The sequence below is a fragment of the Podarcis raffonei genome, chromosome 9 (assembly GCF_027172205.1).
Source record: "Podarcis raffonei isolate rPodRaf1 chromosome 9, rPodRaf1.pri, whole genome shotgun sequence".
In the NCBI taxonomy this organism is placed as follows: Eukaryota; Metazoa; Chordata; class Lepidosauria; order Squamata; family Lacertidae; genus Podarcis; species Podarcis raffonei.
This window is the reverse complement of record NC_070610.1, coordinates 16,644,049-16,663,773: the sequence shown is the minus strand read 5'-3', so window position 1 is coordinate 16,663,773 and position 19,725 is coordinate 16,644,049. Positions and strand designations below refer to the sequence as shown.

Below are 19,725 nucleotides of genomic sequence, written 5' to 3'. Positions count from 1 at the left end.
GCAACAGTGACCTGCAAGGAAGCTGGCAGCTCCATCCCACCTAGTGAGCTGCTCCTAGATTAATTCAGGGATGCTCAATGGCCCAGGAATATATGGAGACACACATGTTCCCCATCCCTTGTTTAACTGACCTGGATAAGTCCGCAGTGTAGATTGAACACTCAGGACCTTTTGCCCACAGGTTTCTTTCTGCCACCATTTGAAAACAGTGGGCATGATTACACAATGGTGCTCATTAGCAGAGGCCAGGCTGCTATAATAATAATAATAATAATAATAATAATAATAATAATAATGATAATAATAATAGCCCACCCATCTGGCTGGGTTTCCCCAGCCACTCTGGGTGGCTCCCAACAAAATGTCTTCAGATGTCTTCTAGGCCAACATTTGTTAGTTCACATCAGGGATGGGTAATCTTTTAGAGCCTGAGGACCAGGGGCAGTGGTGGGTGAGTGGGGCCGGAAACAGAAGTGGGAAGAGCAATGGATGTGAATTTTACTTTTGTGCAGTACACAAGTTTCTACACATGTTCGCATATCCCTCCTATATCTTCCATCAATGGAAGCAAGAAGCTTCACCAGAGTTCAAAACCACTTTGCAGGCAAGCAAAAACACCCAAGGAGGGTTAAAAGAGGACGTGTGATGGATATGGGTTGTGGGGAGAGAAAGTCCTGAGGGCCAGATACAGCAGCCTGGAAGACTGCATTTGGCCTCTGAGTCAGAAGTTTCCCATCCCTGGTTTGCATGCTGCCTCTCTGCTAGTTTACAATTTTAAAATGCTAAAAGCAAACACACAACACAAAATATAGAATAGCAGTGTTCTCTTAGGTTTGTGTCTATAGTTGCTATTTACATGACCTCGCTGGCACGGGATTGTCTTTTGCTTTCCCTTGGGGCACTGACATATATTCAGGTTGTTTGGGAGAAAGTATGGGAAGCACAAGGAGAAGGGGACGACAGAGGATGAGATGGTTGGACAGTGTTCTCGAAGCTACTAACATGAGTTTGACCAAGCTATGGGAGGCAGTGGAAGACAGGAGTGCCTGGCGTGCTCTGGTCTATGGGGTCACAAAGAGTCGGACACGACTAAAAGACTAAACAACAGTGGGAAGGACTGCCAGTTAGTGGTGCATTATCATCCCCAACAAAGTGGCATGCTCTTGACAAATGTTAGGACTTCTTCATAGGTGCACTCACTCAACATTTGTAGTGGTCCTCACCAATGGTTTTTGACCCAGTTGAACATTCTTAATTGAGAATTGATAACAGTGTGAGATGTGGTGATGATTTGAAAGCTGTGGCCCTACACACAATGACACTTAAATGAAATGACACTTAAATGAAATCAATTGGACTGAGAAACCCTTTTATTAAAATGCTCTAGGACTTATGCCTCTGACTGCAGTAGGGGATGGATTGTGTTCTGTACTGTATCAAGCTCCCTTGTGATTTTGACTCTAAAATAAGCAAGGATCCCGTAACTACATCCATATATTTTCCCTGCCTCGGTGTATTTCAACATTTAAAATAAATTGACATTTATAGGCATGCAATTAAAGCACTATGCACAGTTTGGCCCAGTGCCATCATTTCAGAGTGAACAATGTCTGTTGAAAACATGGCATTTCTGTAATCATTCTTAGAATTATTTTAAAAGTAATTCTAGGTATCCAAAGTTAAAATAATTAAGACTTCTCTTTTCCTTTCTTTTTTAAATCTCACATTAAGGATCATAAAATCCATTTCCATAAACAAAATGTTTGTAGAGAATAAAAAGGCAATTATTTGCCTGCACATAAAATTCATATGATAATTCAGCAGAGTTTAATTAAACCAGTACATCACGCTATATTTATAAAACAAAGGAATATCAAATAAGGTTTTTTTCCCCTTGTTAGGGACTGTTGCATTTCTCTTTGATTAAAGACCTGAAAATGTGTGGAAGAAACTTCAGCATACTTTTCCCTCCAAGGGGAAAAAAAAGCCACCACTAAAATTGTACATCTATATTCTTTAAATAATATATTCTGTGTTACTCTTATTCTACGGTCTCCCACAAGTCATTTCCCTTGTCCGCCTTAATGGAGTACAACTGCTCCACTGGATTCTATAAAAATGGGGGGGGGGGGAGAGGAAATCCTTCATTCACCCAAACCACAGTTTTCCATGTTCTACACATAATAGTCACCGACTGGATTGTATGGTGTGCTGCACTGCCAACTTGGTGCTCTCAAGATATTGCTTGACTCCAATTCCCATAAGCCCCAACCAGCATGACCAGTAGTGAGGAATTATGGGAATTGTCACCCAACCACTTTTGGAGAGCTCGAGCCATGCCCACAAAGGGGCATTACACAGCAATCAAATTTACTTATTGATTGACAGGTGGGTGGCCCTGCCTTTCTTCCAATATGGCCTGCAATTGGCGGGGGAACTGTCAAAATGGGCTCTCAGCTGGGAAAGGGCCCTTACCCCTGAAGTAGCCTGTCCTAGAGATGGCGTGTGGAGAGAAGGGGAAAGGGAAATATTGCAGTGGGAATTCAAATGTAGAGGGAGACACCTTTTCTTCCTTAGGACCTGTCCAAGCACAGAGGCAAGATTTTTTTTTACCAGGTGGATCTCTCTGAAAGTGGGAGTGTAGAAAATAAGCACTCAAAGCTGAGGAGCCAGGCTAAGTCAGTCCTCTTTTATCACAGCAATACCCTTGTCTGGAATCTCCTGAAGTTCCAGTTTCTCTGCGGTACAAGAACGGGCACGTAGCCAGGAGTGCCAAACACATAATTAGGCCAAGTCTCTGCCAGTGAAGCTAAGGGCAATTGTATAGAGGAAGCTCAGGAACAGAGAATTGTGGAGGATACTGGCTGAGCTCAGGAGTTCCTAGACCAGCTTCTCTCTCTGATTACAAAGGTTTACAAAAGATTAGGGCATGCTCAGATGATGATTTCCAGGTTCCTCCTTAAAAAAACAACAGCTGTGGATGGGGTGTATCTAGGTTTAGGTGGCATTCAAAAGTACGTCTTATAAAAGACCCTCAGAATCTCTCAGAGCTCTTCATACCCAATCAATAGATGATACAGTGTTGCTTTTAGATTAGGAATCAGAGGATGTTTGGACATTAACAATTTCAAAATCCTATGCCCATGAGGTGGTAGGTAATACTTTACAGTGTCTGGAAGCGATAAATGCATCATCCCCTTCTTCTTGCTGCTGCTGCTGTTACTGCTGCTTCCTAGCGTGTTTTTAAATACATTTACAAATCATTTAGTTCCATGAATAATGCACTTCTCTGAAAAATCACTTCCCTGGCAATCTCCTGTGACCTTGAGTGTGTGCAATGAAGACCTTACATAGCAACAAATTACAGTGGCAGATACAATTCCGGGCTGGTTATAAGTTAGCCACTTAGGCTCCTTGATAAAATAGGTAAGAAAATTGACACAGCACTTCTTTATGCAATTGCATTTCAAAAAATATATACATTTGTGTCACTTTCCATTTGGCAATCTTGGCCTGTAACATCAGCTTTCTTGTTTTCACTTCAGTGGGGGCTAGGTGACGGCTTTGTATAAATCACTGTCATTTTAAGGAAACATTTAGAGTTCCAGATCATAGCAGAAAAGCAGCCAGGAATGTTTTCCGAGCACAGAAAATAGCTAGCTAGCATGCTTTTAAAGGGAGCATTGTGGGTGATGCTGGCTGCAGTGGCATTTAAGGACATTGCGGCTTACTGTGGACTCCCAGCTTCTCATTAGTATGGAGCAAATGTAGTTGTGCTTGCCTCCAGCACCTCATTTTCCTTTGGGATATGGTGGCAAAGTTTCATTTCCAAGCAATCCAGAGAATGCTTGCAGCACAGTCCTCTGTTGGGCTGTGCCTTGAAGACAGTTTGGAAGCTGCAGCTTTGACAGAATGTAGCATCCCCTAAAGAGAAACTGGGAGGAGGTAGCATACGGCTTCAATGTTTGGGCCAGCTGCACTGGCTACCAGTTGAGCGGTAGGCCTATTTCGTAGTGTTGGTGCTCACCTCAGAGGCCTGTCAAGCATGGAGAACGCTTTCCAGACTGAGACCCACAATGCCTTCTGGGCAACATTCTAGGAGCCATGTTGATTGATTGATTAATTGATTGAATGAATGATATATTGCCCTACATCATAATATCTCTTAGGGTGGTTCACAGAATAAAATGCAGGATAAAAACAAGTAAGTAAGTAAAACCAAACAGCAAAGCAGTAATCCCCCCTCCCACAGACACATTTAAAAGGCTGTGGAATATTAATCAGCCAAAGGTGTGGTTGAAGAGGAATATTTCCACCTGGCGCCTAATATACAGTAGTACCTTTGGTTAAGTACTTAATTCATTCCGGAGGTCCATACTTAACCTGAAAATGTTCTTAACCTGAAGCACCACTTTAGCTTATGGGGCCTCCTGCTGCTAAAGCCGCTGGAGCATGATTCTGTTCTCATCCTGAAGCAAAGTTCTTAACCTGAAGCACTATTTCTGGGTTAGCGGAGTCTGTAACCTGAAGCGTATGTAACCTGAAGCATATGTAACCCGAGGTACCACTGTATATACAATGAAAGCACAAGGCAAACCTCCCTGGGAAGAGCATTCCACAAATGGGGAGCCACTGCAGAAAAGGCCCATTCTTTTGTTGGTGCCCTCCAGATGTCATGAGGCACATGAAAAGGGCCCCACATGATAAACGCAAAGTCCAGGACAGTTTATATGGGGAGAGGTGGTCCTTCAAGTATTGCGGTCCTGAGCCATTTAAGACTTTGTAGGGGATGCGGATAGCGCTGTGGGTAAAACCTCAGTGCCTAGGACTTGCCGATCGCATGGTCGGCGGTTCGAATCCCCGCAGCGGGGTGCGCTCCCGTCGTTCGGTCCCAGCGCCTGCCAACCTAGCAGTTCGAAAGCACCTCCGGGTGCAAGTAGATAAATAGGGACCGCTTACCAGCGGGAAGGTAAACGGCGTTCCGTGTGCTGCGCTGGCTCGCCAGATGCAGCTTTGTCACACTGGCCACGTGACCCGGAAGTGTCTCCAGACAACGCTGGCTCCTGGCCTATAGAGTGAGATGAGTGCACGACCCTAGAGTCTGGCAAGACTGGCCCGTACGGGCAGGGGTACCTTTACCTTTAACCTAGGTCAAAACCAGCACTTACAGGTCAAAACCAACCAATTGTGAGTGGGGCCAGGGGCAAAGTGGGTGGAGATATGTAAAGTAGGCCAGTTTCTATGCACACTCACCACCCGGTATCCTCAATCTTGGCAACCAGTAGTCATTATCTGAGTTCATATATATATATATATATATATATATATATATATATATATATATATTTTCTAGGCAGGCAAAGGCATTCAAGGTGTGTGTGAGACAAAGCCAATGAGGGGCATAGCCTATAGAGAGGGTGGATGGCTGAGGAGGAACTTCTAGACTGAGGAGAGCTCTAAAGAGAAAACAGAGAGCAGAGAGGCTTGGCCCCTGGGCCTGAGGTTCCCCAGCGTAGGTCATCTAACCACTAGTGAAAGTATGAGATATAAATTTCCTCAAATAGAAAGATAATTGATTCTCTATACCATATGGGATGTTTTCTTCAAAATATACCTCACTATGTGCTGAGATCTTCTAGAGACACCTTGCTGTGTGTTTGTTCTTTCGCTGTGACATTGAATTGTTGAATCATTGACTTGTAGAGTGGGACGGGACCCTGAGGATCATCTAGTCCAACCCCCTGCAATGCAGGAATATGTGGCTGTCCCATAAAGGGATCAAACCTGCAAGCTTGGTGGTCTCAGCACCCACTCAAACCAACTGAGCTATTCATGAACCACAGAAGTGTGCCATTTTAGTTGTGGCAGCTTTCCATCTGCTCTCTCCCCCCCCCCTTCTGACATTTACTTTTCCTTGCCAGCTTAACAGTGCAATACTATGTGTATTTACTCAAAAGTAGGCCCTGTTTAGGACAACGACACTTTCTCTCATATAGGTACATATAGCATTTCAGCCTTAAAAGAAAAATATGTTCACAAAAGTGACAGCTAATTATCATGATCAGTTTTATGCTGCTTTATTGATATACTTTTTTTAAAAAATTAATTAATTTTTTAAAAATGTTTTTAATTCCTTCCTTCTGTCTTTGATATGTTTTTGCATATACAACCGTAACTTTGAGCACTGTAGGTTGTAAAGAAAGCAACTGATGCAGAAACGTCATTAAATAAATAGCTAACTAGCTACAGAGCTAGCAATAAATGAAACAGAACTAGTTGGAAACATGAGATGTGTGCGCTCTACTACTGTAGTATGTGATCCTAAGCATATTGAACATGTAAGAAGTCCCACAAAATTCAGAGCAGCATTAAGAGCTAGTGTAATATCGATGAAAGTTGCCTGTTCAAATCCAGTTTCGTTGTAAACTCTTTGAATTGCCTTAAGCAAGCTGCTCCCTTCATCAACTTTCTCCTCCCACCCAGTAATATGAAAGATAATAAGGAAACAATAATTTTAGGCTGCCATACAGAGTGGTTATTGTAAACATGTACTTTATAAGCTGAACACTTGAACACTGAGCACTTGAAACGTTCCATATAAATGCTCAGCATTGTGTCTAGCAATGCCATTAAGAACCTGCAGCATAGCAGTCTAGGTTTGTGACCTTGAACCGTAAATAATAGTACTAAAGTGGGCTGGTTCGTGCATCCTAATAATTCTCCATGGGAAGCTACTCCATGGAAGAAGCGGTGCATAAGGTGGCACAGCAACTTGGATCAGGCCTGGCTTCCTTGTGTGAAATCTCAGCTTTCAAGGGTGAGACAAAGCAGCTGATACGTTGCTTCCTCAATGCAGCTGCACCTGCATCTGTTTGTGTTTTTGTTTTTTTCTGAGAATGGGCTGGAGAGGAGGATTTTAGAATGTAGGGACTAGTAATACAGTGGTACCTCGGGTTAAGTACTTAATTCGTTTTGGAGGTCTGTTCTTAACCTGAAACTGTTCTTAACCTGAAGCACCACTTTAGCTAATGGGGCCTCCTGCTGCCGCTGCGCCGCCGGAGCACAATTTCTGTTCTCATCCTGAAGCAAAGTTCTTAACCTGAAGCACTATTTCTGGGTTAGCGGAGTCTGTAACCTGAAGTGTATGTAACCTGAAGCATATGTAACCCGAGGTACCACTGTACTCCTGTATTACTTTTCTTGCTTATGCACGACTTTATGGACACTCTATATGAAGGATTTTAAAGAGGTTGGGGGGGACGACACACAGAGGGTACATATATATATATATATATATATATATATATATATATATATATATAGAATGAGGGGGCATTACTGGCAAGCCAAATGTCATTTCAGCTGAAGCAACACAAGCAACCTCTGCCACGGCCATTTTAGGAGGCCCTTGGGAAAACTGACTTGGCATTATATGGTGTCAAGGTATGACTCCTAAGTATGTCCAGAGAAGATGGGTATGGTGCATGGAAATCTCCCCTCCCCATGGACAATTCCTGACCTCTAGCCACTCTTCTCTTTGAGTGCAAAACTGGCAGACTAAAATTTGAGCTGTTCCTGGCATAATCCGAAGCAGTGGAAAAGCGCATCAAAACACAAGCAGCAATCCTGTTTCACAGCATACAGGAAATGCCCTTAAAACGTTTGTCATATTATCTGCATTAAGTAATGTGGAAGGTCCGGAGACCATGGATGAGATCATAGCACTGCTACCCACACAGGAAGGTAACATTCGAGACAGATGCATTCCAGAATTAAAAACAAGCACATAGATTTAGACTTGAGGGAGGAAATGTGGTTCAGAACATGTTCCACCTTCCACATAGGCCAAGCTGTGAAGCATTCTTAAATAGACACAAAGGCATCGTTTAGCTGGAAACAAGAGCTCACTGCACCTGTGAAATAACTGTGCTGAATGCCAGGGCATCAGATTTATATATATATGGAGTTCTGCTATGGCCACCATAGCGACAGAGAAGGGCAGATTCTCTCCCTCCACCCTTACACACCTGTGTGTCAGAGCCCATATGCTTATAGCTCAAGAGTGCCTAACCAACTCACTGATTCATCATTAAACAAAATCTCTTGTTTGCAAGGTTTCTGATCTAACTGCAAAAGTATTTATGGAAATGTATTGCCAAATATCATGTGATATAAAATCTGTTGGAGGCAGGCAGAGCCTGTGGCCCGCCAGATGCTGTTTCACTATCCCCTGCCAGCATGGTCAGTGGCCAAGAATGATGGGATCTGAAGTCCAACAATATCTGGAATGCTACTGGGTCTCCATCCCTGGTATAAATATTCAGTTCTTGTATAGATTTTGGTCTTCTCTCTTCACAAGGTCAAACTTGAAAGCCTGGATTTGCTACAGTCATTTCCATCTACTTTAGTAGGATTGAGAAGACACCCTACTGAACTGTTTCCCCTTAGGAATGTGTTCTTTAAGCCTGTTCCCATGTTGAATGTCTGGGCCTAAGAGATCTGCTGTTCCTGCAAATATTGATTCTTTCCCTCCCTTTCCTTACTTTTTGCTGACTGCAAGAATTTTAGCATGGTGTAATGCCTTCTCTCTCTCTCTCTCTCTCACACACACACACACACACTTTTATATGCATTGTGTCATCATTCTGCAGTCAAAATTTTGAGCATTTTTAATAACCTGAATGAACAAAAAAGTCAATGACATAGTCATCAATTGCTCATTGACTACATACAAGGGCATCTATCATTACTACATGGCGAAGTAATCCTTTGCTTTCCAGCATAGCTTCAGCCTAGATTAATTAACATTCAATCATTATACCACCATTACCTTGTAGCTGATTGTTGTATTAATTAAAGTATTTGCTTTGAAACCTTTTGGCTGGTTCATACACACATACATAGCACCTGGTTACTTGAAACTTGATGAGTATATGAATTGACTGTTGAAAAGCACTGGGTCACAGGATGGACTGTCAACAGATTAAATAATGTTTAGTTGATTAAACATATGCATTTTGGTGCATGAAGCATGCTTTCAAGATGGTAGATGAAAACCCAGCTGTCAGCTTGTTCAGGGCAACAGGTCAGGCACCAGTGCAGCTTTCCATGAGTTCTGTGCCTGAAGCCTAACGTAGAAAAGTGCATTTAGTCATTGATTACTGATGTGGTAGAGAAGATTTTTGGCACAACAGCTGTGCAGAAGCAGTTTATATGAACAATAGAATTTTTGAATTTGATCATGCCTTTGAAAGTCCACAAACATTAACTTCTTTTCTGCCAGTGTGAGGAGGGAGTTGTGTACTGTTTTGTATCTTCCTGAGCGTTAGAGATACTATTTATGCCAAAATTGTATGGCAATATTTTGTATCTGGGTTTTTTTCTTGCCCCTAGAGAATCAAAATTTGTTGATGACTTTGCTGACAAAAGTTCCTATAAGCCAGCTGAACTTGCTTATTTTCAAAAGTCATTTATTTTAATCAAAGTTGATTCACATTTATCGATGGCTCTTGGTTCCTGGTTTCAGTTTGGGTCCATCTTTGCCTTATTCATGGATTTATTTCTTCCTTGGACACTGTCTGCCCTCAATTTAGCATTTGGCTAGTAGATTTCTAATAAGCCCTTCAAAGTTCCCCTTTTTAATCTCATGCTAAATTATAATTGGATGATTTTCCAACTGAAAATCATGGTTGCAATAAAATCCATCTGTTGCCCGTTAACAAGAAACCCTCTTTGTGGAGGAGTCTAGCTCATTTATTTTATGGCTTTCCAGTTCTCTTGAGAATGTTAAAAAATATGCACGTTGCTCAGGTTTATTGCCTTTGATATAACCAAATGATGCTTAACACCACAAGTGGGCAAACAGATTGATCTATTCTTGTTGCTGAGCACGTGAACTTATGAAACACCTTCAGATGCATTACAGAAATCTAGCCTACTGAGGTCTATTCCTGAAACTCTCCACAGCTTCAAATCAAGGCAAAGCCCTACTGCTGTCCATTTCCACTATCATGAGATGTGGAGGAATTTGCAAAAAGTACCAGCACATTGTCTTAGTCCTAGGGTCAGGACTTTCAAGAGAGTTTGATCTGTATCCACAAGGGACAACCTTATGGAGCTGTTGTACCCGCACTGCGTAGGTAGAGACAGGTGGACTTTATTGAGTCCCTTGATGGCCCTTTCCTCTTACATGACCCAGCTCTGGAGCACCTCTGGGAGTTACCTTCTTATTCTGGGTAGGCCATAATGCATGGGAGGCCTTGAACTGCTTAAAGAGCCCTGTGTTGCTAGATGTAAGTTTCAACCCAACCCCTGGTCACTGTTGCTCCTGAGGACCTGGGGGTGTTGTGGGATGGTCCAGAGCTCTAATGGCATTCTGACAAGGCACTGAGGACCCTAGGAGTGGAGCCCTGCTCCACTCAAGAAGGATCTCATCCTGGAAAACATTTTCTGGCTGTGCTTCAGGGGCTGTTGTTGCCTGAGGTACCCATCTGTGCTAGGAACCACCATTGGATTCTACTCCTATTCCACTTTAGGGAAAGTTTCATTTGGTCTGACTGTTTTAACTAGAAACTTTAGGAACTGAACTATGGGCCTACATGCAAAACATGGTCTCAGCTGCTGTGCTTCTCCTCTCGTTATGCCTTACTCACACAGTAACAGGCAGATATTCTGTGCGCCTGAACATCATTTCACAGAGACCTCATACAAGCAATGTGATGCTTATGTCCAAGCAAGCATCCATAGGATCAGGTTGTATATATCTTTTCTCATCAGCTATGGTGCTGCGATCTCAAGCACATATATGTTTGTGGTTTGTTTGGGGTGGAAATTTCTATTTTTGTAGGCACTCTTAATATTTTATTTTCTAGAGGAGATACGCAGTCTTGTTCGTGCATTAGCATGAATGTGTACTGTGGGGTTGGAATCAGATCTGTCATCCTGCTCCCCATGCATTCAATTGCTTGCCAGAACAGGACTTGGTAGGCATGTCTCTCTCTTCTCAAGGTTGGAAATTATGGGAAAGTGAAGAAGAAAGACCTCCTACACATAAAGAGCTATCTGCACAGGTTCTTCTGTGTGGTCAGTTGAATGCAGGGAAAGGAAGAAAGTATCAGGAATAGATTCATGCCTGCCATCTCGCTCCCCTCCTCCAGGTTTGATAAAACACATGAAATAGGCTATAATTATATTACCGGATGGGCTGTGTGGGTAGAGCAAATCTCAGATGACTTGATGCAGGGTGTAATCAATGCACAAGGAAGTGAGATGGCAGCAGAATGCCCCGCCCCCTGACTACTTTGCATGCAACAAACCTTGTATGCATGTGCAAACTGTACATCTGTGCAACCCGTTTTTGTTGTTGTTGTTTGCAAATTCATGGAGACAAATGCAGTAAAATTGAGCCCCCAGTTTCAGAGATAGCATGCCACTTGGTGCAGCCAAGACGCTCCCTCAGAACCCTTAGTAGCATCTGGTAGAGTGGCTGTGTTCCACAACTAAAGTAGCACAGTGTGTAGGCTTCCAGATGGCTTTCCTCTGAGAACATTGCATTTCGATTAGGGAACAGACACGACTTATTTGAGGGCATTTGGACATTTTATTGAAGACATTTGGAAAACTTTTCTTGATGATGATCTCTCTCTCTCCCCCCATCTCTCTCTCACTCATATATACTATCATACAGGTTGCTTCTTCTTAGGGATTATTTACACCTTAAATACCCTTTTAACTTAATTCATAGGTCACTTCCCAGACTGTCAGTATTTTTCAGGGGGGATTCAAGCACATACTGGAAATTTAGGCATGCACAGTTACAATGAATTAACATTGCACCAATGGGGTGGGGGAGAGAATCCACTTGTTGTTTCTACAGTTAGGAAAGTGACAGGGAAATGCATCAAAGAATGTGGGATGCATGAATGATTAATGGGAAGACATATAAACACCATACAAGCAAATCAGAATGAATTTTCATTGTTGTTTAGCCTCTAAGCAAGCAAATCAGAATGAATAATCAGTATGACTGGGCATCATCTAACCACCGCACAAGCTTTGTGGAAGCAAATCATGATGGATGTTCAATAAACAAGGTTGTCTGGAGAAGCCCATAGTTATTTCCTGAGAACTGCTGCTCTGTGAAGAGGCTGGGAGTGTATCCAACTGCGGAGTCCCCGCACTTCACCTAGCTACAATTCACAAGATTCTTTGGGGAGCGCATGGCACTTAAGTGGGCATAAAGCCCATCTTAGTGTAGATAAGTGAGCTGCTTTACAGTTTCTCTTGGGATGGGAGTAAATTGTGTGGATATTTTAAGGATTAGAGAACTCTACGGCATGATTGTGGACAACCTGGGAGTTGCAGCCATTTGCACAGAACAAGTGCTAGCAATTAGTAAAATACACATTCGGAAACTCTGTAACAAAACCCAGCCGTGTGTCTTGCTTGCAGGAGGCAACCTGTAATGTTCATGTTTCCAAGGGGTTGAACTGTTGTTTTGTATTTTAAGCCATGCGATCAGGCAAAATAACAACAATCTGCTGTTCTGGTGAAGGTCAATAGATAATGGAGAGGTGCCTCTCAAGGACCCAGCTTCTCAAGGACAGCTGTGGTGCTTGGCTTGATATGCGTTGTGGGGCAGAATTTAGCTGTGGTATTATGGGAGCCTTGGGGGCAAACCACATCCATTGGGTCACCTTAGCTTAGAAGGGGGGTGGGGAGGCATGCAAACTGAAAATTCTCATTCCTTTGGAGCTCTGACCTTGTTGGTATTCTTTGCAAAGCAAGAACAGTGGCACTATTGAAACGGGGACCCTTTGATAATTTGCTCCCAGCAATGCCTGATCCTCCTCCTCCTCCTCCTCCTCCTCTTCTTCTTCTGAAAATAAGTTTATTCTTTTACATTGATTTGCATTAAGATCATACAACAATTTACATTAAAATCTATTCAATTTCCTTTCAACCTGACCTTGATATTGAGGATGGTATTTAAGAACACTTTCACTAGGCAAAACTTTCTATTTGCTTTCCATTTGTATTTTTGTAACATTTTAAAACGAACCATTAGAGGTGTTTAAAGGGAATATTCTTCTTGCTCCAGCTTCCTCTTGTTGCATGAAAGAGGCTGCTTCATATGTTGTGCCAAGGCAGAACCCTACAGCATGTCTTTGCTCAGCCGATCCTGGGTCAATTGGTCTCTTGAGAAGTTATATGTAGCATTTCACTGTTCAGCTCTGTGATGCTTTAAGTAGGGACTGTATTTGCTTCCCTAAGGGCACCCCACCCCATGCCACATAGCAAAATGCTTTTGAATCTCCCTGGTGTATAAAACCCATTTTATTATGATGCAGGATGTGTGGGCAGGAAGAGAGGAGTTGCTGTCAGGAAGAGAAAAAATCAAAGCCCTTCTGCATCCCTGGCGCTAACCATGCACATCTCCAGATAGAGGCCAGTATACTAGAAGCATTCTATTCTGTTTTGCAGAGCTTTGGCTCATCGTGTCTTTTCTATGAGGGATCAGTAATTCCATTATAAGGTTTGTGTGCACACGGATCACATTTGTTCTGGCAAAGTGTTTCCCAAACTTGGACTACAATTCCCATCATCCCTGACCACTGGTCTTGCTAGGGATGATGGGAGTTGTAGTCCAAAAGCAGCTGGAGACCCAAGTTTGGGAAACGCTGCTCTAGCAGCTCCATGCATTCACCTCGGGGATCACTGACACTAATAATACTAATAATAATTTATTATTTATACCCCGCCCATCTGGCAGGGGTTTCCCCAGCCACTCTGGGTGGCTTCCAACAGAACACTAAAATACAATAACCTATTAAACATTAAAAGCTTCCCTAAACAGGGCTGCCTTCAGATGTCTTCTAAAAGTTTGGTAGTTATTTTTCTCTTTGACATCTGGTGGGAGGGCGTTCCACAGAGCAGGTGCCACTACCAAGAAGGCCCTCTGCCTGGTTCCCTGTAACTTGGCTTCTCGCAGCGAGGGAACTGCCAGACGCCCCTCGGCCCTGGACCTCAGTTCCAGGTAGAACGATGGAAGTAGACTCTCCTCCAGAAGCAACCCCCAACCAGATTTCAAAACCCAAAGCAACTTGCCACTCCTGGGATGTAAGCAGAGACTTGGAGTGAGCACTTACATTGTGGACTGGAGCCAGCCACAGGCCAGATGTAGAGATTGGAAGCCGGTGCTACAGAGGACACATGTAGAGGCTGAAAGCAGCTGCTTCATGTCTCTTCTTCCACACCCCTCCCACAGTGCCAAGGCTATACATGTCTACTCAGAAGCAAAACCCATTGCATTCAATGGGATTTACAGCTTAGCATGTATAAGACTGTAGCCTCTGGAACAGCGAGTAAAGCAAATTCGATATGATTGCAGTGCGAGTTTTTTAGGCGCCCAAGCACATCCATTGTTGAACACTTGCAGGGCGGGTGGGAGAGCACTGCAACACAAGTCTTTCATATTTCACATTTTGATTTGGCAGGGACAACATATGGGTTCCTGGCTTTGCCTTACATCATCCGTAGTGTCTAGTTCTACCATAAAATGCATTGATACTTACGATGAATTTCATGTGGCCTCTTTATTCCCATGCTAGATCTCACTTACTTAGACAACTAATAATTTAGTAATCTACTGCAACATGATTTTTCCCCCCTTTCAGGACAAAAATGCTACATTTTTAAGGACTGGCTGGGAAAAAAAAATCAGACGAAACCCAAGTAATGTTAAAACAGCCCAAGAAAAAAAGAGAGACAAAACTTAGTACGTTTTTAATTAAATAAACCTGGACCAGAATTCTGTTTTCTGTTTTAAAGTGGCATCCTCAAGAAGAATTCAATGCAATGTTATGGCTATGTACAATCTAAATCTAATGGAATCTAATGACTGGATTTAAGGGGGTGGAGATGTGAATCTCTCCTAAGAAGTGAAATCCATTGTGGTAGGAATAGGTTAGCTAAACCCTGCTCACATCCCGGTAAGCAGACATATATTTTTGTATTTTTTATAGGTGGATACAGTGCAGACTACGCAATCCCCTGGCCACATTGAGGAATCGTGTAAAATGAATGTATGTGCTCGTAAGTGAAATATTTATGAATGGAGCTCCAACTCTTAGTGTATGTTGGATCATAAAAAAGACACATGACCCCTGTTCGACAATATCACCCTAAATCTGATTCCCAAAAGGAGGGGTCGCTGCAGAGCTCAAAAGACATTTAAAGCAAAAAAACTCATTATTTTTTAAACTGACTTCTGATTCATTCTTATTTTTTAAAATAATAATAATAAAATATATATGTGCAAATGATAAAATAAATTACCTCTTGGGATTGTGGTGTTTTGGGAAGAACATTCAACCGATTCAAGAGCTCCAAAGGGATGTGAGAAAGGTTTTTGTAAGACGGAGTGACCAGCCGTGGACAAACTGCATCCCATACCATCTTATGTAGAACTATGAATTGGAGAGCAAGGCATCTCTCCCCCTTCATTCTGCCTCCAAGAAGACTGGAATGTTGTCAAAGAATCTCATACAATTAGTGCTTTAGTTAGTAACTGGGGAGGATGGAGGTGAGTTTAAAATGTGTGAAAGTAAGAAACAGCTGTGCTACATAGGTAAACAAAAAAATTCCTCAAGCATGTGCTAGATCAACAAAGAAAATGGTATCTATACCTCAGAACAGATTCTGAGAAATCAGAATAAAGCCTGTCATTTAGAAATGTTGGTTGAGAAAGTATGGATTGGACCCTCTGGGTTTGCTGAGGAAGATATTCAAAGGCAATGTATGGGGGGAGAAAAGACAAAACAATAACCCTGTTAATTTCCCTGTCAGTAAAATGGAAAATCAAGTATTTGACTGCCAAAATATATGTATTTAAAAATGTGTGATTGAGAAGTCATGACTTATTTATGAAGTTAGGAAGGTTATAGCTATTGAATAATAATAAAAAGCCTTTCCCCAATTGCAAAAGGAGAGGGTTTCGGTTTAATTAAAAGGGGATCTGCATGATGTGGGCACCCTCTTTGCATTCCTGGTCCTTGTTAAGCTTAATATGTCATAAAAATTCAAAGACTATATATATATATATATTTTGTAGCCAAAAGATTAAAGATTATATTTGAACATATATGAAAGTTAGAACTATTGGTTTGTGAGATGATGGGGGGGGGGAGGCTGATTATCCTGTATTCTAATTGTCTCATTCAAATCAAACATTTCCATCATCCATGGGAGAAGCAGAGTTATTTTAAAGTATCAACTACCGTTTTGGGGTTTTTATTTTCTGGCCTTTACTCGTTGGTTACCCATAAGTCATAAATTTACCTTATTCAGATTGCTGGTTTATATCTGATATATTTATATGAGGTTATGACATTGCATTCATTTTTTAAAAAATTGTATATGTATACAATTACTTGACTTCACAATATGCCTTTTCTGATATTCAAAACCCAGTGTTAAAGATCACTCTTTTGGAGAAACCATCTTGCCAAAGTTAAGGACTTTTAAGTCCTCTTGATTTCAGTGAGAATAATTAAAAACATGCACTTAACTTTCCCACTGAAAGCTGTGAAACTTAAACGTACTTAACTTTGACTTGATTGTACCTGATTGATTGATATGCATTTTTCTTCCTTTTGTATTAAGTCACACATGTTCTTTGCTATTTTTTTTTAAAAGCTGGTGGTCTGTCCACTTATGGTAATCATTCTCAGGTGGTGGAATCTATGATACGGTAGAAGTTTTGACCTCTTTATTGTATTGAGAATATATTATCAAACTTCAAAGTCTGTACACTTCTACTGTATTGATTTTTCTGTCAGCAAAATCAATAAGTAAAATTAAAATTTTTGAAAATCTATTTCTTCCTTATTATTTTTTTATTTGCTTCACAGTCCTATGTACATATTTGGGTTCCTTAACCTTGAAGTCTAATTTGAGGATGCACTGATACGGAAACACATCAAGAGCTTCAGTAGTGCTGAATAAAATATACCACAGAATGTTTATACAATACAAAAGGAAAGAGAAGTGAAAGAAAAAGTCAGCTTTCTACTTCAGTGTCACATTTTGAGATCATTTCAGAATGGAGCTCACATTAGGGATGTATAGTTATTTTGGAACAAAGTGAAAAATCGAACCTAAAAATGTACATTCGGTTTAATTTTATTTTGCTCCAAATTAACAAAAAGTAGCAATGGGTTGTGAATGAGACTCCTACTTGTGACTCCCATTCATACCAATTAGGTAAAGGTAAAGGGACCCCCGACCATTAGGTCCAGTCGTGACCGACTCTGGGGTTGCAGCGCTCATCTTGCTTTATTGGCCAAGGGAGCCGGCGTACAGCTTCCAGGTCATGTGGCCAGCATGACTAAGCCGCTTCTGGCGAAGCAGAGCAGCGCACGGAAACAGCGTTTACCTTCCCGCTGGAGCGGTCCCTATTCATCTACTTGCACTTTGATGTGCTTTTGAACTGCTAGGTTGGCAGGAGCAGGGACCGAGCAACGGGAGCTCACCCATCGTGGGGATTCTCCAACCTTCTGATCAGCAAGTCCTACCTCATGAAGTTGGTGTAGCAGCCAGAGGCGGAGCAGTTCACATGCTGTGCACCTGGGGGTGGGGCCATGGGGCGGGGCGAGCATTCCAGGGGGCCACACTCCCATGGGGGCAGAGCAAGCTGCCCATGGGGGGTGGAGCTGTCAAAATAAAGGGGGAAGGGGGGAAGGCTTCCGGCAAGGCAATGCAGCTCCTCCCCTTCCCCTGATGGTTCGGGGTAGGCTTGGGAGTCATGGGTGGGCAGTGCGCCGAATATTACCCCCCTTAGTGATGACACCTGGGGCGGACCGCCCCCTCTGCCCCCTTCCTCTGCCCCTGGTAGCAGCAGGAGTTGAGTTTCAGGGTTTCTCCCTCCAATGCCATATATTGCACTTGAGTGCCCTTTGGATGACTTGAATGTTCTATTTGAACTCAATTGGCTGATTGGAAGGCATTAGAACTATGATGACACATTCACACATTGCTCAGTAGTAGAGCACATGGTTTGCGTGTCAAAGGTGTCAGATTCAATCCCTGGGGTCTTCAGTTAAATAGATGTCAGGTACCCAAGCTGCGGTGTGGGTCGGTGTGTGTGGGTGGCATATAAGACTGCAAATACTACATGGACCAATGCTTTGACATTCATAGGTGAACCGGCCCTTAACCTCATAAAAAAATCCAGAACTGCAGTATTAATCCAAGGTGAACATTCATGCTTCTAATCATCCTTTGGTTAATGCAGTGCTTCTTTCTTTTATGTTATCAATTATCTGTGCAGAAACAATTTCCAGCAATGGAATCTCGAGGAACCCATTGAGTGAGTGTGACTTTGCACATTCTCAGTGTTTAGCAGCTAAGTGTCTTACAAGGAATAAAACAACCTCCTTTTTGCCTCCTGCTACCACTCTAATATGGAAAGGTCAGAGAAACAGTGGGGAACCAAATGAGGGAAGATATATTTTCCACACTGTAAGACATCAACTTTCAGGCCACTGTGATTTTTACAATTTACAACAGAGAGTTCCCTTTCCCTTTAAACTGAGCTCCTTTCCTTGATGTCTCCTGCTGCTGGTTGATTGTTGGATAATGTCTGTTTCCCCCCCTGTCTGATGTGAACAAGGAAAAGCTTGTTTGTAGCTAAGAAATTTCTATTTTGCTTTGATTTTGTTGGCCAGAAAAAGATCATAGGTTGAGCATTCTGTTCCTTACTTATCTCAGATTCTGCCAGTTGGTGGAAGACACTTGATTCAACACACAAGCACTTCTGACTGTCTCCAGAAATCCATTTGTTTGGATAATATCACTTGAACCAAATGTTCCCAGAACCATGCAGGTAACCCAAGCAACCCTCTCACTCACTCCAGGGTGGACTGCCATCTGTATCCTATTTGCAAGTGGTAAGGAAAATGGGGGGAAATAGTATAAAGTCAGAAGCTTTTCATGTATTGATGTTTAATACTGTTTGAATTTTATTTTTATTTTAATGGCATTCTTTGTAAGCCAACTTGGAAAGATGTGTATCTCTACAGAAAGACAATAAATGATAATATGTTAAAAAAAAGATTGAAATAACTAAAATGGCACCACTGGAGAGAGGGTGCCATAAACAAGGGAGGTCTGCAGCCCCAAATCCCTTTGCCAACTGTTTTAACTTCAGAATGAGGCGGTACTTAAACAGGCAAATACATGAGGGCAAATGCCCTAAGCTGTAAAGGACCTAAAAGGAAGGCACCAGTATAGAGATGGCTTACTTCTGGCACTTGGGTGTGGCTGGACTCAACTCCCATCAGCCCCTGCCAACATCATCAATGGGGACGATGGGAGTTGTAATCTGTAATATCTAGAAGGCCATAGGATAGCCACCCCCTGTGCTAGCACTTTGAACTAGAAACAGACAGGGGCGTGTCGCCCAGGTGCCATCATGGAGGGGGGTGACAAATTATCAAGGAACAATTACTGCCCTACTAGGGCGGTTCATAAAAAAACTTTGTTTTGAAAATGAATGGTCCGAAGGTCTTATCTTACTGCATTAAGGATTATATAGTTATATCTGAAATTTCATCCTTATCAGTTAATATCTTGACCCTTGTCCACGAAAATAGCTGTTTACCGAAATTTCAGTTCAGTGGAGCAGGGTCAAGATATTAACTGATATGCATGAAATTTCAGTTTTTC

The 19,725-nt window shown here is 42.2% G+C and overlaps 1 protein-coding gene across 6 annotated transcripts in view; it reads left to right on the top strand.

Moving 5' to 3' along the window:
* Positions 1–19,725, top strand: part of PCDH7 (protocadherin 7) — a 408,997-nt gene that overhangs the window by 50,768 nt on the left and 338,504 nt on the right. The window contains exons 2-3 of one of the 6 annotated variants that reach the window (XM_053403359.1): positions 13,350–13,446; positions 15,024–15,130. The exons of 4 other annotated variants lie outside the window; for them this stretch is intronic. In XM_053403359.1, coding sequence (XP_053259334.1) covers positions 13,350–13,424 — 75 coding nt within the window. In that variant the 3' untranslated portion in view covers positions 13,425–13,446; positions 15,024–15,130. Of the gene's footprint in view, positions 1–13,349; positions 13,447–15,023; positions 16,877–19,725 lie in introns of those variants that run through there. One more of the 6 variants, XM_053403358.1, reaches the window with a different exon arrangement.